Consider the following 22,494-nt stretch of genomic DNA (forward strand, 5'->3'; position numbering starts at 1 on the left):
CCACCGGGCTCACTGTCAGTGACTGTGGCTAGCTCGGCTTGGGTGCAAAAAGGATTCCATGCTATTTTTAATTCGGATATTCCAGAAAATGCGAAATTGAATTTTAGTTCAACACATAATTCGGCTGAAACTTGTAAAATACATAGAAAATTGTATACAGCTCCAAAAATCATGAAACCAATTTTTTTAGGTTTATATGATCATTATCTACATGTTAAAAATACTGGGAGCTATGAAATGTGTATTTAAATTGAATGGCTTAATAAAATAGATTTGAGCTTCATTAATCCATAATTAAATATTGGTGAATCCATAATTAAATATTGGTGACTCCAGAATTGATGAAAGCCATTTTGTAAATTCTATTAATTGATTCCCTATTCATTAAAAATAATCATCCTCATGTTAGATATAATTAAATTCCTATTTAGAGTTAAGCTTTGTGTTAAGCTTAATTAATCCAGGAAAATGAGTAGATGCTTAACATTAATCCAAATTAAGAAAATTTTGAGGCTTTGAAACTCATGTCATGATGCATTTCATCTCCACTGTCGTCATGCGCTATGGAGCATCTGTCATTGCACATCATTCATGCTCATCATTGCGTACGTTCTTTAGTAGTGAACGAAGAACCGTAGCGTGATGCGAGTGTGATCGAGGGCGACACCGAGGCACACCACTTCTGCGAGTTCTGTTTGGGAAGTATCAGGCAAACCTCGAAGCAGCAAGGCAAGCATCTAAGCATACTGCACCCTTTGTTTAAATTAAATGGAGTCTAAAATTGATAAATTATGCTTTATGTATGTTTGCATGTGTTGAGTCCAGTGTCGGGCTGGTATGGGTAGAACCTATGTTGATGCATTATCTCTGCCTTGACTTCTTGATAAAGCCTTATCCTTATAGCCTTGATGATAGAGTTGGTGTCTAGCTTCAAGGTTTATTCGAAATGCTTAGCAATGCTTATGTCCTCGGTAGAAGTTGAGCGACGGTGGTGCCGTTGTTCGTGAGCTTAGGGCTTAATCACTGTTTATAGATACAAAGATGAGGTTGAGATGGTGTAGCATCTAGGCCCCTAAGAAAAAGGTAAGAGTTTCGGTGATTAATGACAACCATATCATTGTGACTAACATTTCAGCCTTTAAGCAGCATAAAGGATAAAGAAAAACTTAATTGTCAATGATGCCTTTACACTCTTGCCCATTAAAAGACTTATATGTTGATCAAAGGACCGGAACTTGAAGGATAAGGATCTTCTAGATCTAACTATCACAAGGAGATGAAGGACATTTAGAGTAGTATAGGTTCTTTTTCTACTTAGTCTTTTGACCGTACTATAAAGAGGGGTTAAGAGTTGTAGCTTGACTTAGGAGAGTCTAGACATAGTCGATGTACACTTGTGACTTTCCATTACTAGGCTAACCTCAAAAAATCATTGGTTCCGAATCTCGAAGGTAGAACTTAAAATTGTTTTGAAATAGATAAAATCAGCGAAATTTCAGTTCACCGGATGATCCTCTGTATCAGAGTGAGTTTGCCGGAGTAAATTCCTAAGAGTTCTGACTTGAAAAATTGTTGAAGAGCACGCCGGATAGTCCGACGTTCGATAGGTGAAATCACCGGATAAATAGAAAGCAATGAAGTCCAGAACTAATTCTACACACCGGATAGTCTGGCGTAGCAAAATATGATCACTGGATGAATTTATACAGAGAGGTTGTAAACTATCATTTGGCCCATTTCAATGCGCCGGATGATCCGCTGTAGGACATGATTAATCACCGGAGGTTTAACGGCTAATGGAACAGTTAACGGCTATTTTGTCAGAAGTATTAGCACCGGATATTCCGTTGTGAAGCGTGTTATTCACACCGGACCTTCCGGCGTTAAGAAAAAGTTCTGGGTTGTTAGGCAACGGCTAATTTTCGATCCTTAGCCTATAAATACCCACTCATTTGGACCTCTCTCTATCTCTTGCGACCCTGTAGCAGCTCATACACCTGGTGTGTCATTTAGAAGCAAGAGATAGAGCACTTGTGTCAATTCCAAGTTCTTAGTTGAGGATTAAGGACTTCCTTGAGTGCTTGAAGAGTAACAAGTGTGCATCTAGCTGTTGTCTAGGCTTGGTCTTTGTCAAGTGAAGCTTGAGGCTTGTTACTCTTGGTGGTTGGCAACACCTAGACGGTCTTGGTGATTGGAGGATTTCTCGGTGAGCTCTTGGAGGAATTGTGGGAGCCCCGGGAAAAAAAGATGTACTTGGTTTGATACCCGCCAATCCGAAGATGGAGAAGGGGTAATCAAGAGAGAGCACTTGAGCCTTGGTGACTCAAGGGGGAGCTACATCCTTGGTGGATACTCCAACGAGGACTAAGGGGAAGTACCAACTTCTCGAAACCTCGGGAAAAAATCGGTTTTGTCTTCTCCAACTAATTACTTTCTCGCATCTTATTTTGAGCTTTGTTACTATTGCAAGTTCTTCTTTAAGATTATCTCTCTTGGTTATTTTTGCTTAGTTATTTATATTGTCCTAGTTAAATCCTGTAGTTGTATTTCCTTTTAGTTTTATTTGCTTAAGCGGTAGAATTTTTAATTAATATCCCAATTCACCCCCCCTCTTGGGCTATTCGATCCTTTCAATTGGTATCAGAGCCTCGTTCTCTTGATAGGCTTAAAATCCTAGAGAAATGGCTCCGGGGAGCGGAAGTAGCGTGCCAAGGTTCGAGGGAAAGAACTTTGCCTATTGGAAAGTTCGCATGACGAGCTATCTTGAGGCTATTTCCCTCGAGTGTTGGCAAGCAACCTCCGTTGGGTTTGAACAACCTTTTACCGAACAAGAAGTTAGGTGGAATGCTAAGGCTAAGAATGCTATATTTGAGGGAATTAGTGAAGAAGTTTTCTCTAGAGTTAGAAGTAAGGAATTCGCTCATGACATTTGGGTCGCTCTTTGTGAAATTCATGAGGGATCTAGGAGAATTCGTGAAGAAAGTTATCATGTGCTTATGAATGCTCTAAGTCAATTCAAGATGTTTCCAAATGAATTATGCAATGACATGTATTCTCCTATGAACATGCTTGTGGAAGAAATCAATTCTCTTGAACTCACTCAATTGTCCGATGGAGACATTATTCGTAGGATCTTGATGGTACTTCCCAAGCCACAATACAATATTGTTATCTCTCTTCTTCATGAAAGGGACATCAATGACATGACCATCACCAATGCCGTGGGAAAGATATGTGCTCATGAGATGTTCTTGTTTGGAGATCATGAGTCTTCATCCAAGAAAAACCTTGCTCTCAAAGCAAAGATGGTTGACAACAACAAGAAGAAGATCAAGCTTCCATCATCATCAAGTGAAAGTGATGAAGATGACGATAATGATGAAGATGATGATGATGACTCTGACACCGAGCTTGCTCTTCTCATGAGAAGAACCACAAGGATGATCTCTAAGTTTCAAAAGAAGGGCTACAACTATGATCCCAAGAAGAACAAATTTCGTCCGAAGAAATTTGAGAAGTTCGGTGGTGGAGACAAGAAGAAGTGCTACAATTGTGGTAATCTTGGTCACATATCATATGATTGCCCTCATCCTGACAAGAGAAACAAGAACAAGTCCAAGAAGCTTGATGCAAGTGAGGATGAGGACAAGTACAAGAAGAAGGATCAAGATAAGAAGAAGAAGAAGCTCTTTAACAAGAGAGGTGGAGGACGTAAGGCCTACATTGTTGGTGAATGGGTCTCCGGTGAGAGCTCAAGTGATGACTCAAGTGATAATGATGACAACAACTTCGCGGGTCTCGCAATCGTCAATGATGATCCACCTCTACCTCCACCTGTGCCTCATGGCAAAAGGTAACAACAAGGTGAGTAGTGAGGAAGATGATAGTAGTGATGATAATGGTCTTTCTCCTAATGATCTATCTAAGCTAATGAATGACTATGCTACCATTATCAAAAGGCAAAAGGCTAAAATCAAGTCGCTTGAAAATTCTAATTCCATGCTTAGTTCTAGTCATGATGAGTTGCTTGCTAAATACAATAATTTGCTTGTGAAACATGATGAAGTAGTTGAATCTAGCAAGTCTCTCAATGCTAGTAACTACAAGCTAAAACTTGAGCATGATGGCTTGATGTACAAACACCAAGAACTTGAGTATGCCTATGATGCCATTGATCGTAGCTTGAATGAATTAGTTGATATTGATGTAGTTAAGGTCAATGCATCTACCTCTTGTGATGATCTTTTTGATATATCATGTGATATTACATCATCATCTAAGACTAACCATGCAAGGGAGTAAGAGCTTGAAAGTGAGATTGCAAGTCTCAAATCTTATGTGGCTCGGTTGACTAAGGGGGAGTATAAGCACAAGAAAATCCTCATGAAGAATGCTTTGTACTACAACAAGAAAGGACTTAGATGCTTCCCCAACCCGGTAAAAAGGGTCATAAAGACACCGGAGATCAAGAATTGTTTCATCAAGAAAGTTGGTTCATATTGCCAACATTGTCAAGTCACCGGACACCACACAAGGGAGTGTCCAATTCCTACTAAACCTCTCTCTATTTTGCCTTCTAAATACAAGTCCACATTTAATGATCATCATTTTCTATTGCATAAGCTTAAAAATGGTAAAATCATGGCAAAATTCATTGGAACTCAAGCTAAGGGCAAACTTCCTAGGCAACTTTGGGTGCCTAAATCTCTTGTGTCTCACATGAAAGGTACCAAACTTGGTTGGGTACCTAAACAAAAAGCTTGATCACATGTGTGTAGGTGAACTACAAAGCCGGTGGAAAACATTGGGTGCTTGATAGCGGATGTACACAACATATAACCGGTAATGTAACGATGTTCACCTCTCTAGAAGATGAAGTGGATAATCATGATAAAGTCACTTTTGGTGATAACTCTAAGGCAAATGTGGTAGGTTTGGGTAAGGTGGCTATCTCAAAAGATCTTTCTATTTTCAATGTTCTTTTACTAGAATCACTTAGCTTCAATCTACTCTCCGTAGCTCAACTATGTGATTTGGGTTTCACATGCTTGTTTAGTGATGTTGATGTTATCATAACTAGTAAGAAGCATAATGACCTAATATTCAAAGGTTTTAGACATGGGCATATCTATCTTGTGGATTTTTCCTCTAATGAAGCTAGATTGACTACATGCCTCTTCACCAAGACATCTATGGGTTGGCTTTGGCATCGTCGGCTTGCACACATTGGGATGAGCCAACTCAAGAAGGTATTCAAGAATGGGAAGGTGGTTGGTGTGAAGGATGTGGTTTTCGAGAAGGACAAGTTGTGTAGTGTGTGTCAAGCCGGAAAACAAGTCGCAAGTCCTCATCCATACAAGTCCATGATGTCTACGTCAAGACCCTTGGAACTTCTACACATGGACCTCTTCGGACCAACTACCTACAAAAGTCTTGGTGGTAATTTATATTGTCTTGTCATTGTTGATGATTATACAAGATATACTTAGACTTTCTTTTTAGATGACAAGGGCAAGACCGTTGAAATCTTCAAGAAGTTCGCAAAGAGGGCTCAAAATGAGTTTGAGTCCACACTTGTGAAGATCCGGAGTGACAATGGGACAGAGTTCAAGAACACTCAAATTGAAGATTTTTGTGAAGAAAGAGGCATCAAACATGAGTTTTCATCAACCTACACACCTTAGCAAAATGGCGTAGTGGAGAGGAAGAACAAGACCTTGATCACACTTGCAAGAGCAATGTTAGATGAGTATGGTACCCCGGAGAAGTTTTGGGCGGAAGCAATCAATACGGTGTGCCATGCATCTAACCGAGTCTACCTCCACCGACTATTGAAAAAGACGCCATACGAGCTTCTCATTGGGAGAAAACCCAATGTCTCCTACTTTCGGGTGTTCGGGTGTAAGTGTTTTATCTACAAGAAAAAGGAACGCCTAGGAAAGTTTGAAAAACATTGTGATATTGGTTTTCTTGTTAGCTATGCATCAAACTCCAAAGCATATCGAGTATTCAACAATGCCACCGGTTTTGTTGAAGAAACTTGTGATGTGGAGTTTGATGAATCTAATGGCTCCCAAGGAGAAGATATTTCTTGTGATGATGAAGATGATGAACCCTTGAGAGATGCAATGAAGAATATGGCAATTGGGGATATCAAGCCTAAGGAGGATGATGAAGATGTACCCTCTACTTCAATACCGCACACCTCATTGACACCCCAAGTTGATAAAGATGAAGATAAAGATGATCAACCACTTCTATCACATGGTCCATATCTCTCAAGAGGAAGCTCAAGCTCAAGCTCAAGATGTTGGATCACCACAAAATATACCTCAACAACCACAAGTGAAGCATACACATATTTCCAAGGATCACCCGATTGACTTGATCATTAGGAGTCCATCTAGGGGAGTACAAACTCGCTCTCGTCAGTGTGCTTCATTTTGTGAACATTACTCATTTGTCTCTTGTTCAAAACCCACACATGTAGATGAGGCTCTCAAAGATCCGGATTGGGTGTTGGCAATGCAAGAAGAACTCAACAACTTCACCCGCAATGAGGTATGGATACTCGAAGAGAGGCCTCAAGACAAGAATGTGATTGGAACCAAGTGGGTCTTCCGTAACAAGCAAGATGAATATGGTGTGGTGGTACGCAACAAGGCAAAACTTGTAGCACAAGGTTTTGCACAAGTTGAAGGTTTGGATTTTGGCGAAACATTTGCTCCTGTGGCAAGGCTTGAAGCCATCCGTATCCTTCTTGCATTTGCTTCACATCATAACATAAAACTCTATCAAATGGATGTGAAAAGTGCATTCTTAAATGGCCTTATTAATGAACCCGTATATGTTGAACAACCCCCCGGTTTCGAAGATCCTAGATATCCTAATCATGTTTATAGGTTGGTCAAGGCGCTTTGTGGACTCAAGCAAGCCCCACGAGCTTGGTATGAACGCCTACGTGACTTCCTCATCAACCAAGGATTCAAGATCGGGAGGGTGGACACCACATTGTTCATAAAAATCATCGACAATGAGCTCTTCTTGTGTCAAATTTATGTTAATGATATAATATTTGGTTCAACTAACAAAGAGTTTTGCAAGGAATTTGGTGACATGATATCTAGGGAGTTCAAGATATCGATGATGGGCAAGCTAAATTACTTTCTTGGATTTCAAATCAAGCAATTGAAGGAAGGGACATTCATCTATCAAGAGAAGTACACGAGGGATATCCTCAAAAAGTTTAAGATGGAAGAGTGCAAGCCAATCAAGACCCCCATGCCTACAAATGGACATCTCGACTTGGATGAAACGGGTAAATCGATTGACCAAAAACTCTATCGTTCTATGATTGGGTCACTCCTTTACCTTACCGCATCTAGGCCCGATATTATGTTTAGTGTATGCATGTGCGCTCGTTTTCAAGCTAATCCTAAGGAATCATATCTTAGCGCGGTAAAAAGAATCATTAGATACCTAAAGTATACACCTAGCATAGGCTTGTGGTACCCGAAAGGCGCTAGTTTCGTACTCCTGGGATACTCGGATTCGGACTTTGCCAGATGCCGTGTGGATCGCAAGAGTACTTCGGGTGGGTGTCACTTGCTAGGGCGATCCCTAGTCTCATGGAGCTCTAAGAAACAAAACTCAGTAGCTTTGTCCACAGCGGAAGTAGAATACATTGCAGACGGAGCATGTTGTGCTCAAATCCTCTATATGAAGCAAACTTTCTTAGACTTTGGTGTTCGTCTAGAGAAGGTTCCACTCCTTTGTGATAATGAGAGTGTCGTAAAAATTGCTAACAATCCCGTTCAACACTCTCGCACAAAGCACTTTGATATCCGTCATCACTTTCTAAGAGACCATGTGGCTAACAATGATATCTCCCTTAGTAGTGTTCGATCGGAAGATCAATTGGCGGATATCTTCACTAAACCTCTAGATGAAACCACTTTTAGTAGATTACAAAATGAATTAAATGTGATTGATGCTTCTAATGTCATGTGATACCTTGTCATATAGATGCATTCATAATAGGACCTTGTCTAACCTTCTCAAGATAATGGTGAACATGGGTTTTGCTTGAGATGGTGGGTAACTAGTTCTTCTCAAGGCATGTTGTTGGGTTCACCATGAAGAAGCTTGATAAGGGAAGTAATATGACAAGATAGATTAATTTTATGCTTCACATTCGCATGTCATATAGTATGCACTAATGTTTACTTTCATGAATGAACCTTGCATTGGCGGTAGAGAGATCACAAAGGAGAATATCACTCTTTGAGATGGTTGTTCACTCTTGATGTGAGCATACAACTCTATAAGTGTGTTTAAATTGATATAAGTGCTTAATGCCAATTGAGTCATATCCTATCGAATTTAAAGTCTTAATCTTTAAGTTCGTAGGAAATATGGCTCAAACATTTCCATTTGAGTTTCATCTCTTGCTCTTTGGATCTTATTTGCCTATTTCAAAAATTATATATATAGTAAAGCCTTTTGGCGAATATTTGCAAAGGAGTGTTTGAGAGGGTAAAGATTTCACTCAAACCGGTCCAAATATGTGTTTTGTTGAGTGATTTGTTTAAAAATTTGGACTCGGTAAGAGATTTTAGTTCAGCAAAATATTCTATCACAAATGATTCGGCGTCTGCTCAGAGTCATCACCGGATTATCCGGTTAGTTCAATGAGAATGAAATCAAAAAGGACTTGCACCGGAAGGTCCGGTGTTCAGCACACATCTCAGAGGAACATCCGACGTGCAGAAGATACTGTTTTAGACAGATTAAAAGTGCTCTCTGGAAAATTTGTTCCGGCGTTTATCCGGTGTTCAATACATGACTCAGAGGACCATCCGACGCACAGAAGATGTTTCTTCAGTGGTTTAAAAGCTCTCTGGAAAATTTGTTCCGGCGTATATCCGGTGTTCGGTAGCCGAGTCACCGGACTATCCGGCGCTCACAATCTAGGGCGAATATGTCTCTGGATTTTTGATTCGGTGGCTTTCCGGTGTTAAAATCTTATAACAGCGGAATTTCCGGCGTTCATAAACTGTGCGGGGCCCGCCTGTCATATAAGCGTTTGCCGGGCATCGTTCTCTTTCCAAAATTGATCCTCGCCGCGCCGTGTTCGCCGTCCTCTCCCTCGTCGCCGACCGCACTCGCCGTAGTCACGCCAAGCAGCGCCACCACACTCCACGTCGCGCGTGCTCTCTCTCCGCGCCGGCGATCTCCCTCATCAGCGCCGGCAGCATCCTCTTCCCGAACCCGCCGCCGCCGCTCTTCTTCCTCCACGACGCCGAAGAACCAGCGCCGCCGGCGATTTCCCCGTCGAGACCACCTCCTCACCGCCGTCTACTTCAAACCCTAAAGCGTGGTGAGCCTCAACATCACTTCAAACTCTCAATCTCTCAAACCCTAGATCAAATTCAACAAATTTCATACAAATTCCTCAAATTTCGTCCAAATCTCCTCAAATTTTGAGCAAATAGTGTTGCAGTAGCTATCTTTCATCAATGTCACATACACATTCATCAATCTATGAAGAATTTGAATAAATTCAAGCAAATCTAATCAAATTCAATTAAATTTCATTCAAATTCAATCAAATTTTCAATAAAATTTGCTTCACTAGCTTAATCTTCAACTCATTGACAGCTACTACATATACATTCATCGATTTGTACTTCAATTGGTCAAAATTATGCATATTCAACCTAAATCTATTCACATTCATGCTAAATTGAGTCAAAATCTTGAAAATTATAACAATTAGCTTTCAATTATCAAAACTTGAATATATGTTCATCATTTTTGAGTTTCAATTAATCAATTCGTCAAAATGATCCAATGTTCCCTTAGCTTCTTAATTTTTCATCAAATTGTTCAAACTTGTCTCAACTACTCTGCAAATTGATCCATCATCTTATATCGCGATCCGAATTCTAGCATAATCATCTTTTTCATCTTTACAATGCTTAGGGTCTATTTCAGATTCTCTCATTGCCAAAATCTCATATACTCCATGCGATCTCTCATCTCAATATTATCTTTTTGTCCCTTCAGATGGGTCGTGAGCGCACTGACAAAGGCAAGGGCAAGATGGTTAAGAAGGCCAAAAGAACTCCATCTGAGAAGGAGTGGGAGATAGCTACTGCGTCCGTAGATGCCTATAACAGGCAGCAGCAGGGTCAGGGGATCCAGATCAGAGATTCTACCACCCCTGTTCGGCGGTCGACTCGCTCTCGCTCTACCAGAGGAGCGAGCTCGACACCTTCCGATCAGTCAGACAGCCGGAAGAGGGCTCGTCAGGAGCCAGAGCCTGAGGAGGAGGAGGAGGAGCAGCAGTCAGTAGAGCCACAGCCACAGGCCGAGAGGCGGTTGCGTGACTTGACTTCTTACAAGTCACCAAAAGTTAACAAGCTGAGATTCGTGCCCATTGATGAGTGGTTCCCTAAGGAGAGAGAAGAGGGAACAGATCCGAGATTCCACACCCTCTTGCAGGCTAGCTTCTATGTCTCATATCAGAAGCTGAAGGTTAGCTTGAGTATCCACAAGACACTTAACTGGAGATATATGAGGATAGCTGCAGGGGGAGCTGATGTGAGGCGTCACTTTGATTCTATCCCAGGCCTCACTGATTTGCTGACAGATGTGGATCACTACGTAGAGGATTGGGTGAGAGTATTCTATACCACAGCCTGGATTGCAAAGGATCGGTCATTTGTACAGTTTATGTTCCAGGGAGATTTTCAGAGGCTATACCGGGCAGACATTCTAGAGGCCTTGAGACTGCAAGAGTCTGACAGGAGCCTGCATGAGATCGTCTATCCAGGTGCCAGTGCTCCTCGCCGTGGTCTGACTGGAGGGATTTTCCCGACTGATGATCAGATCCGTCCGTTGTTCAGGCTGCCATTCCCTCCAGGATCTTGGAGACTGCCAGACATGCTGATCCCTGAGGTGCGCGTCATTCATAACGCGCTGAGGCATAGTCTATTACCGAGGATTGGGAACGCCGAGTCGATCACTAGCCTTCAGCAGTGGCTTATCCTCTCTATCTTCACTCACCAGCCATTCGATATTGTGGATTTCATTATGTGTGAGATTGAGGATGTGATCGCTGATGGGATGACGATGGTCAGGCAGTAGCCATATGCGCATATTATCTCTTTCTTGCTTGCTCAGACCACCAGACCACCGGAATTTTTTGAGGCATATGAGTCGTCCAGGTCCTTCAAGGTGTATGCTCCAGCTCCTCCTACATATAGACGACGTGGTCAGCGAGCGATGGCTCACGCACAGGAGCAGATCCCTCCTGAGGACAGAGAGAGAGTAGCTGCTGAGGATGAGGCTCTTGCAGAGGCCGAGGCTGATTTACCACAGGCATTCTTGGATATAACATCTGACAGTGACTCCGACTCTTCGGATCATGAGTTTTTACCGCCTCTTCCTCGACGACATGATCATGAGGCAGGCGGGTCTGCTCAGGGTATGTAGCATTCAGCCTTAGTTCCTTCAGCACCTGAGTCGACCCCCCCGGTGCCACCTCCTGCTGCATCCTCTTCGGAGTTCTCACAGTTTCTGCAGCAGATGCAGCAGCAGCAGCAGCAGATGATGCAGCAGCAGCAGCAGATGCTGGTACAGCAGCAGCAGATGATCATCCAGCAGCAGGCAGCTCAGGAGGAGAGGCAACTGAAGTATCAGGCTGATATCATTCGACAGTAGGAGCAGCAAACTCTGATTATTCAGTCTCTCCAGTAGCAGCAGCAGGCCATGCTTGCAGCACTTCAGCAGCAGCAGCAGGCTATATTGGCCGACAAGAGACAAACACTCGGCTCTTGTCATACCTCCTCCAGCAGCCTGGTCAGCAGCTTCCAGTATCAGTTCCTAGCCCTCTCCCTGCCGGCACCACCAGTTTGTTCAGCACTCTGGAGTCCAGCTTTCCACTGTCTGCTCTTTTGGCATCCAGAGTCCTCTCAGAGCCTGTCGGGACATCTCAGAGGCCAGTATTGCCATCCCCGACTTCACCTTTGCCCACTGGCCCTCTGCGCTTTGAGGATACTCCGCAGTCGACAGTCCCTGAGCAGCAGCAGCCCGTTGAGCATCCACCAGCTACTGAGCCTACACCTGACACACCAGATGCCACTCTTCAGTCAGTGCAGCGTCAGATTGATGAGGCGACAGCAACTGCGGGGCATAGTCCATCCAGTTCTGATGATGGCTCCCAGTTCGTCGTAGCCCCCTCTTTTACCACAGATCCTCAGTCTCCTACCGCTCCAGATTTTTAGTTGTGTCCTAGTTTCCTCTTTTTGGTGCTTCGATGCCAAAGGGGGAGAGTCTAGTGATAGGGGGAGTGGGTAGAGAGAGAGTAGCTGCAGGTAGCTGTAGACTTTTGATTCAGGGGGAGAGAGCTTAGATCTTTGGGTAGTCTTTGTTTTGGTCTATTGGATCTTTTGATTTTTTGATGTAATGGCAGGCCATTTGGTTTTATATATGGATGTGTTTTTTTTCTGTCATTACATTATCTTTCTATGCACTTAATTCCTATTTTTTCTGTATTACTTTTTCTTATTCAAATTGATATATGCCGATGATTGCATAGTTTTGTAAATTGCACTTAAATTTCACATCTTTTTAATATATGTGTTGTCATCAATCACCAAAAAGGGGGAGATTGTAGCATCTAGGTCCCTAAGAAAAAGGTAAGAGTTTCGGTGATTAATGACAATCATATCATTGTGACTAACATTTCAGCCTTTAAGCAGCATAAAGGATAAAGAAAAACTTAATTGTCAATGATGCCTTTACACTCTTGCCCGTTAAAAGACTTATATGTTGATCAAAGGACCGGAACTTGAAGGATAAGGATCGTCTAGATCTAAGTGTCACAAGGAGATAAAGGACACTTAGAGTAGTATAGGTTCTTTTTCTACTTAGTCTTTTGACCGTACTATAAAGAGGGGTTAAGAGTTGTAGCTTGACTTAGGAGAATCTAGACATAGTCGATGCACACTTGTGACGTTCCATTACTAGGCTAACCTCAAAAAATCATTGGTTCCGAATCTCGAAGGTAGAACTCAAAATTGTTTTGAAATAGATAAAATCAGCGAAATTTCAGTTCACCGGATGATCCTCTGTATCAGAGTGAGTTCGCCGGAGTAAATTCCTAAGAGTTCTGACTTGAAAAATTGTTGAAGAGCACGCCGGATAGTCCGACGTTCGATAGGTGAAATCACCGGATAAATAGAAAGCAATGAAGTCCAGAACTAATTCTACACACCGGATAGTCCGGCGTAGCAAAATATGATCACCGGATGAATTTATACAGAGAGGTTGTAAACTATCATCTCGCCCATTTCAATGCGCCGGATGATCCGCTGTAGGACAGGATTAATCACCGGAGGTTTAACGGCTAATGGAACAGTTAACGGCTATTTTGTCAGAAGTATTAGCACCGGATATTCTGTTGTGAAGCGTGTTATTCACACCGGACCTTCCGGCGTTAAGAAAAAGTTCTGGGTTGTTAGGCAACGGCTAATTTTCGATCCTTAGCCTATAAATACCCACTCATTTGGATCTCTCTCTATCTCTTGCGACCCTGTAGCAGCTCATACACCTGGTGTGTCATTTAGAAGCAAGAGATAGAGCACTTGTGTCAATTCCAAGTTCTTAGTTGAGGATTAAGGACTTCCTTGAGTGCTTGAAGAGTAACAAGTGTGCATCTAGCTGTTGTCTAGGCTTGGTCTTTGTCAAGTGAAGCTTGAGGCTTGTTACTCTTGGTGGTTGGCAACACCTAGACGGTCTTGGTGATCGGAGGATTTCTCGGTGAGCTCTTGGAGGAATTGTGGGAGCCCCGGGAAAAGAAGATGTACTTGGTTTGATACCCGCCAATCCAGAGATGGAGAAGGGGTAATCAAGAGAGAGCACTTGAGCCTTGGTGACTCAAGGGGGAGCTACATCCTTGGTGGATGCTCCAACGAGGACTAGGGGGAAGTGCCAACTTCTCGAAACCTCGGGAAAAAATCGGTTTTGTCTTCTCCAACTAATTACTTTCTCGCATCTTATTTTGAGCTTTGTTACTATTGCAAGTTCTTTTTTAAGATTATCTCTCTTGGTTATTTTTGCTTAGTTAGTTATATTGTCCTTGTTAAATCCCGTAGTCGCATTTCCTTTTAGTTTTATTTGCTTAAGCGGTAGAAGTTTTAATTAATATCCCAATTCACCCCCCCCTCTTGGGCTATTCGATCCTTTTAGATGGATGGTTGAGATGTGAGATTGAGGCGAGATGTGGGCGGTGTTTGGGGTAACTTCTGCCTAGGAAGAGTCCTCTGGGTAGTTCGGGAGAGGAGCCCGGATACCATAGACTACTTGCATCGTTTAAGGCCGTTCGTCGGTACAGTTGGCTCTAGCACTTATCGTACTCACCACATGCTGATCTAATGGTAAGGTAAGCTGATTATATTATGCTGTGCCGACACTTGCCTTGCGGCTATATGACGCGTAAGAAAAAAGAAAAGGAGAAGCAAGGTGGCGGGGAGCCGGAGGTGTCTGGGACACGCTCGCGGTAACCCCGGTGTCATAGGGGCATTGCAAGTGGGTGGTTCCGGGTATGAGAAAGGTTGACTCGAGTACCCCTTGTGTGTACTTTCGCGAGTAACAGAAGCCGAATGGTCCTCAAGTCGTGTGGATAAAATTGTACCCCCCTGCTGGGTGTAATAACAATTTGAAATGCCGTGCTCTCGGTAATGAGCATGCTATTGTTTCATTTGTATCGGTCGCAGAGTTTACGAATGTGGGGTAAGGTTATGGTATGATGGAATTAGTTGGTAGTTTGTTGATGAGATACTATGGTTACTATACATACATGTTCAAGTTGTGGTTTACAGGGCAGAAAGGTAGTTGTTTTGAGATTTAAATATAGATGCTCACACATATATGTCTAGGTTGCTTACCGCATATGTTTTACTTAACCTTGTGGCCTACTCTTGCTAGCAGCTCAATGCATAATCCTTGGAGTCGAGTTACATATATGTGCTCTATATGGTTTTAGTCTTGCGAGTACCTTCGTACTCATGCCTACGCTTTCAGGTTCTGCTGGTGAGGGTGATGCGGTGTTTGGCTACTTCATGCCCATTGATGCAGGTGGTGAGCAAGAGTAGTGCATTCTACTCTGGTGAGGCGAAGCTTTTGGGGTGGAGCCTAAGGGCATATGACTCCACTCCCCTTTTGTTGTTGTTAAGGTTTTAATCTTCTGCTGCGTAGTTTCTCTTTGTATAAACTGTTGCAAATGGTTACATGCTTAAGAACTTGTAATATAACTTTTATTACTCGCTCTTTCTTAAGCTATGTTGTGATATGCATGTTGGAAAGGCATGTGTTTCGATCTTGGGCACAAAATATGTGCCGGGACTACCGGGATAGTATTCTGGTTAATCACTAAAGTTATGATTATGAATAATGATCCTACTGATGATTAATTAGAATACTGTTTCGATGTTTCCTCATAAAGGAGATACTCATTCCCGGCTGAAACCTGCCTTATCGGCACACATCTTGGTCTTGACCAAGATCAAATTTATTTTGCCCTTTCCTTCTAAGCATTTCTCCACTAGAGAAAGGAGATACTCATTCTCGGCTAAAAGATTCTTAACTTGCCCTCTAACCCAGCGGAGTTTGTCCTGAAAGATGATGCAAGTGGAACAGTTCGACTACACATCTTTCGAACTCACAACATTCTCCAATCTAGATTCCAACTCCTTGATGCACACTGCTTTCAGTTCAACATCCTTTGCAAGCAAATGGCAATTCATGCAGGCGCCTAAGAGAGTGGATCTAGACTCCTCCTCAAAGAGTTTCTTCTCAGTAGTCTCAAGTCGACTGTCAACTTGAGAATGCAAAGTCTGAAGCTCAGCAAGTTTTGTCAAAACCATCAAATAACTCTCACACTCCTCATCATCACGCTTAGACCTAAGCAATGCAAGCTCAGAAAAATAGACTCATAATTAGACCTAAGCTCTTTCAACTCACGCACAACTTTCTTAAGTAACCTATCCTGACTAATAAGAGCATTATTCAAGGTATCGACTTGGATGAAAAGTTGGTCGTAGGAAGTTAATACCTCAGAGGGATCAAGCTCGGGGTCACTGTCGTTGTTATCGTCTGCCATGAAGTAGAGGCCTGTGAGGTCCTTGGTCTTCTTCTTTCTCTTCACTTGCGGTTCATCCTCCTCTGAGCTCTCCTCCACGCTTGAAGAGATGTCGATGTCGCTGAGAGTTGCCATGAACGCCCTAGAAGCCGCCTTCTTGGCCATCTTGTCGTGGTTCTTCTTGAAGAAGAGCTTCTTGTTCTTCTTTTATTGCTTGTCGTAGTCGTGTTCATGGTCTTCCTTCTTCTTAAGCTTAGGGCAATCCGCCTTGTAGTGGGTGGTGTCATCACACTCAAAGAAGGCACAGGAACTGCCCCTCCTTCGGTCTTGGCGATTGTTGTAGAAGCGGGTGAATTTCTTCACGATCAGTGCAAGATCCTCATCATCAAGCACATCCACCTTCTCCTCTGTGATAGAGACCAAGGAAGACAAAGCAAATCCATCACATAAAGTGTTAGCATAAGAAATACTAACTCCAGACTAGTTGCCACCACTAGGTCCAGAAACTAAAGCCATGTTCTAAGACAGGGGGTTTCTAAGACCAATCCGAGCCACCTTGGCTATCTCGGTGGACTTGAGCTTGGTGAAGAGTTCATCACAAGTTAACGTGTCGTAACTTGATGATTCTTCAATTCTCGAGATCTTCACCCATATACTACGATCCAGAGCATAGAGAAGCTTAATCGCTCTCTCATGGTCAGAATAGGGCAAAACACCAGTTAATCGAAGATTGCTAACAATTCCATCAAAGCGAGCAAACATGGTATCCAAAGACTCTCTGGGACCTTACACAAATATTTGATATTCTTAGTTGTATGTGGTTTGGCATCTGGCCTTAATTTAATTAGTCCCTTCATAAAATACACTTAGAATAGGAATTGTAGGAACGAGATTGACGACTAGAGGGGTGGTGAATAGGCGCCTCAACAAATTTCTTACGAAATTGATGGCTTCTCCTATTTGGATTACCCAATGCACCTCAAAACTCAAGCGGAAGTAAAAATAGAGAGAAATTTTAACAAGAAAAAATTGAGGCAACATGATTCCATGAATGGTATATGAACCATATATTCCATTTAAGATCAATCCATGTATCTTAGCACTCGAAAGATCACTACTTGCAAAGAAACAAGAAAAGATGAACACCGAGCAACGAAACTCTCCAAGTTAATTATCTAGAGGCAAGAGAATTCAAGATCCCATCACATAAATATGTGTATGCGAATTTTATGCCTCTAGCAACAAGAAGAATGACCTCAAAAGGCGCTGGAATTTTAGCCAAAAAACCAAAACGAAAATCAAAAACAGAAACCGAAAAACTTGTAAACTTGCAAGGGAACCAATAGAGGGAAACTAGAAGAAGAGAAATTTAAGCATATGTAAAAACATAAACTTTATTACTCAAAGAGTTCAACCCTATTTTAGGTGGATTATAAAGATTTATCTCTCAAAACTGTCACCTATTACATAGGCTAAGCACTCATCCTTCTCTCAACTAAAACCCTAGCTCTGAGCTCTCAAATGGATGGCACAAGGGGGCTCAAGTGGATGGTTCAAACTCTTTCATAGCTATACCACTCTATTTATAGGCCTAAGAAACTTGATCCCTACGTTTCCTAGCTTTTTTACAAAATACCCCTCTCTTGAAGTACATTCCTACCTACCATCGAGGGTATTTTGGTTCATTTTCTTCTCAACTCATCGGACGGCCGCGACGCCTTTATGACTTAGGTTTGCCTCGATGCAAGATTCGCGATGGTGCCACATACTCCTCCAGTCCTTCCACGGTTTTGAGGCCAAATTGCAAAACCTTCTGCACACTTCTCAAAGCGTGGCTCGCCGTCTTGCTTACACCTTAAGAAAACGCTTCAATGTCGACGTGTGTACTCTGTCATGCGATCCTGACCGCTGGCAAGTCTCTCCTGCTCTTGATCCCTCGAGCCGCCTTCTCACTTGCACTGGTATCCCCTTCACTTGACTTTGTCAACACGTCATCTCCATCGGCCTTCCATGCTCTGCTTGACCTTCACGTGTTTAGCTAGAATCACCTTTAACTCTGCCCGATCTCCTTGATCGTTCGGCACCAAGCACTCCGCTTGGCCCTAATAATCCCGCTGTTGACTACCAAGTTGTATACATATCTCCAACTCCAATTTCAGTTAGTCCATAATCAGTATACTCAAATGAAATACTAAATCAATTCAAATCACATCAAAACTCATGTAAAACCAAAGATCATCAAGCTAAATAAATACCAATGTCAATCAGTCATCACAAGTAAACTAAGATATATTTTAACTTAGTTTATCACTTTATATCATGATGAACACTTTCAAGCTTAAATCAAACATCTCCCAACCAGCAAAAGATATCATAACTATCAATACAGGTGAAACACAAAACTAAATTTACATCGCAATTCCAATAGACGTTGCAATTTCATCCGCTTAAAGATGCAGATGTTCAGTTCCAGATCAACCATTCCCAACCGTCCTCTTTAGCATTCACATGGCCGTGCTCCTCTACGGCTGCGACGAGCATGGCGTCGGGGAGGGCGAAGGAGCAACCCTCATCGCCGCAGTCGCCCTCCGATGGCGACGGTGGCGAGGGAGCACCGGCGAAGTAGGACTCCGGACTGTCGTTATTGGCTCCCTCGGCAAAGCTCATCGCCGGCACCGCGTTGGCGATGGTCTCGGAGCAGATTTGGTCTTCTTTGATGAGCTGAAAGTATACTGCAGCTTGCAAGGCCAAGGCCGTGGTGTCTGCGGTGGCTGACGGCGCGGTTTGCTCCTCCTGCTGTGACGCCGGCGACTCCTTTGCTTGCAGCTTCTCAGTTAATGTGATCACCTGATATGAATTGCAATGTCAAAATACAAAATTAGTGAATTCGAGAGTTTCTGTTCGGGTTTACACATGGATTACATGCATGATTCAACAAAAAAAGATGTGTAACTTTTCCTTTTCTTGAACCCTAGGGTTGTCAGGCGTTGAAAAATACATGAATTGCGACTGCCAATGACATGTAAAATGCATTATCGGGATCTGGCTTAGCAAAGTGACCCTACTAATCAATGTTGAGCTGGCTTTTCTGATTGATTATTTAGCTGCTATTATGATTTAGAGAGTGATTGGAGTACATCGATAGGATTCTTATCCTCCTCTGGTCTGCTATATTTGTTAATTGCTCCTAGATGCTATATTTGTTCGCACTTTCTACATTTCAGACACCTGAAATCTCAGTTGTACCGGAGAGGTTTCTCGGCGGTGGATTGATTCGGGGGCGGGGGGTGTTCCTTCATTTTAGAGGATGCTCCGGCCGGCCCGGTGGAGGAGGCGAAGGACGACCGATGGGCCAGGGTGAGATGAGAGAGTGTAAATCTGCCGGGTTAGCGTGGCGGGAGTGGATCCGGTGGCGGAAACGCTACCGAAGATAGTTGGGGTGGGTGGGACGGGTGCGAGCAGGTGAGAGGTTAAAGACAGATGTGAACCGTTGGATATCCATCTAATAGCTCACAGCTATCACTGAAAAAACTAAGAAAACATGTGTCGAAAAAAAAGCAACACCCATATTTGTTAGCTGTTTTTTTTTTCCTTGGCGCGTTAACTATTTTTCTCTGTTTCCTAGCTATTCAGAATTTCAGATTGCTGCCAAACTGATTAAACAAAATTCTATCTACAGGAATGCTTAGATGGGTGAGTTAGACGATAGCCGGACCGATCATCTCACCTGTGACCGGAGGCGGTCGTTGTCGGCGAGGAGCGCGTCGCGGCCGGCGAGGAGCTTGTCGTGGGCGGCCCTGAGGCGGTCGAAGTCCTGCTCGAGCTGCTTGGCCTTCCACCGAGCGCGGCGGTTCTGGAACCACACGGCCACCTGCCGCGGCGCGATCCCCAGCCGCCGCGCCAGCTCGCTCTTCCGCTCCGGCTCCAGCTTCCGCTTCTCCTCCTCGAAGCTCAGCTCCAGCGCCCGCACCTGCTCTGCTGTCAGCCGGCGCTTCCGCTCAGGCTCGCCGAAGCTGCACAGCTCGGCTTCGTCCAGCTCGAGCTGGAGCTCCCCGTGCGCCATCAGGAACGGCCGCTTGTGCCGCCCGTCCTCCGCGCCGCCCGCGACCACCGGCGCGCCTGCAGATGAGACACATCCATGTATACGTAAGCAAAGAATTCCAGGAAGTGACGCGCGCTTCAGAAATCCAACACGGCGTCACGGTCACTGACCTCCATGGAAGCCGCCGCCTCCGCCGAACAGCAGCATCTGTCCGCCTCCTCCACCAGCACCGGCACCGCGGAATGGCGTAGCGGAGCTGATCATGAGGCGGCCGGAGTCCATGTGCCAAATACTACACGGACCAAAGAAAGACAAGGCTATCTTGCAACGTTGTTTGTACTCGTACACTCACGTCTATGTACGTGTGCTCCTCCTCCACCCCCTGCGCAAATACGGAGGCGGCCGACCGGCCGGGGGCCCGGAGCTCGCTTAATCAGAAGGAGGACGCGGCGGCCGGGAACTTGTGGCGGAAGAAGCTGGTGCTCCACGGCATGCGCGTTGTCGACGTATTCGTGGGGTACAGCGAGAACCCCATGTCGCCGCCGCCGGGGAAGGACGTGGGCTTGGCCAGTCCAAGTTTATGCAACACACGGTGGCCAGAGATGCTGGCCGGCGGTGGAGGAGGGACTTGGTTGTAATAACTTTCCTGCTGGGGGACCCGTTGGTTGGAGGCTCAGTGGCTGGTTTTTGTGGGCAAACCGGTGAAGTCTGGAGCTTGGAAGAGGGATGGAATTTATAGGCCCAAAGGGACAAATGTGGTGCGTATCAATATTTCTATAAAATATATGCTGAATTATAACAGATTCAATCCATCTTTACACGTCGGATAATTCGACGATGAAGAAAATAAACTCACCGAATGGTCTGACATTTATATGCAGTACACGCTGGAGCATTTCAACAAAGAAGCAAAAATTAAAGTACACGCCGAATGGTCCAGCGTTGGGTATCAGTGTACACCAGAGCTTTTCTTGCGGTGATGTTGCAAACTGGTTCTAGCAGACTTGTATGCGTCGGATAGTTCGGCGTTGGGAAGTGTGTACGCCGGAAGCTTCACTGGAGTAATTTTTCTAGAGAGGGTGCAAAACGGGTTCCGGCAAGAATGAATATATCGAATGGTCCGGTGATGGGTATCAATGCACGCCAGACTATTTCTTGAAGAGAGGATTTCTAGTGGCTTGGTCTGCCAATGTGAACAATCCTGATGGTCCGACGTTTAGGATGAGTGAACACCAGATCATCCGGCGTTTATGATTTCAGTGAGATATGATTTTCTACAGTGATTTTTGCCTTTGACTAACTTGTGATGGAGTTGGAAGGTGTTAGAGATACATGTTTGCTTGTCTTATGGTGTGTAGCTGATGGATGCAACTTAGCGGCTGACGGTGGGGAGATTGGGGCTAAGCAGTGAGTTTGGTGTCGGACGATCGAGGGAGTCGGACGAAGTCAAAGGTGATCTTAACTGTACACGTGAAGATCAAGCAAAGCGTGAGATGGAGGATGAAGACAGGGTATTGACAAAGTCAAGCAAAAGAGATACCGGTGCAAGTGACAAGACGACCTGTCAGAGGGTGAACTCCTAAAGCAAGGATCCGGAGGGACTCCCTTTGAGATTCGGCCGGGGGGATGATTCTGAATCTGTTTGCGGGTGAAATAAATGGGTGTAAATGCGATGGCAGGTGGAATGGAAAGATCGGATGCAGAATGCAGTAAATGCTCTTGAGGTTTTTAGACAGGTTCGGGCCGCACTGAGCGTAATACCCTACTCCTGTGTGGATGCTATAAATGCACTGAGAATGTCTCTCAGGGATGTTGCTGGTTACAAGAATATTTATCTATCCTAGAGCTTTGGGCTCCTTGTTCATCGGGGATCTCAGCTTCTGTGCTTGTACTGAGTGTTCTGTCTTCGATCTTCGTTCAGACTTTGGATGTGTCTGAATTCGGGGCTTCCGAGAGAGTGTGAGCTTGAGAGCCAGAGTGTGTCCGTGCCCACTGGCTCCTCTTAAATACTCACCGGCGGTAGCGTGCCCCGAAAGGGAGGGCACGAGTTCCAAGGCACCATAAATGGGAAAACAACCATTATGGGCTGCTGCGCGAAATGATGGAGGGTTGAAACCCCCCCCCCCCCCGCCCGGTCTCGGTCGTCATGATGCGCTCTGCAACGGGTGCCGCGGAGAGGGCCCACCGGGCAGCCACAGAGCAGCCCGGCGTGCCCTCCCGGTCTTGTACGCCTGACACAGCAGGGTGGCAGGCGGGGCTCCTTGGGTCTCGCGATGCTATCCCGAGGCGCGCCGGATGACGCGGG

At 44.2% G+C, this 22,494-nt stretch overlaps 1 protein-coding gene across 1 annotated transcript; it reads right to left on the bottom strand.

The window, feature by feature from the left end:
• Positions 1–18,437: 18,437 nt before the first annotated feature.
• LOC133897896 (homeobox-leucine zipper protein HOX25-like) lies at positions 18,438–20,905 on the bottom strand. The gene is made up of 3 exons (XM_062338724.1): positions 20,360–20,905; positions 19,875–20,266; positions 18,438–18,994 (listed from the first exon to the last, which is right to left on the bottom strand). Exons 1-3 carry the CDS (start codon positions 20,469–20,471, stop codon positions 18,611–18,613), a joined length of 888 nt encoding a protein of 295 aa, XP_062194708.1. The 5' UTR covers positions 20,472–20,905; the 3' UTR covers positions 18,438–18,610.
• Positions 20,906–22,494: the final 1,589 nt, after the last annotated feature.

The sequence above is a fragment of the Phragmites australis genome, chromosome 17, assembly GCF_958298935.1.
Source record: "Phragmites australis chromosome 17, lpPhrAust1.1, whole genome shotgun sequence".
NCBI classification, from domain to species: domain Eukaryota; kingdom Viridiplantae; phylum Streptophyta; class Magnoliopsida; order Poales; family Poaceae; genus Phragmites; species Phragmites australis.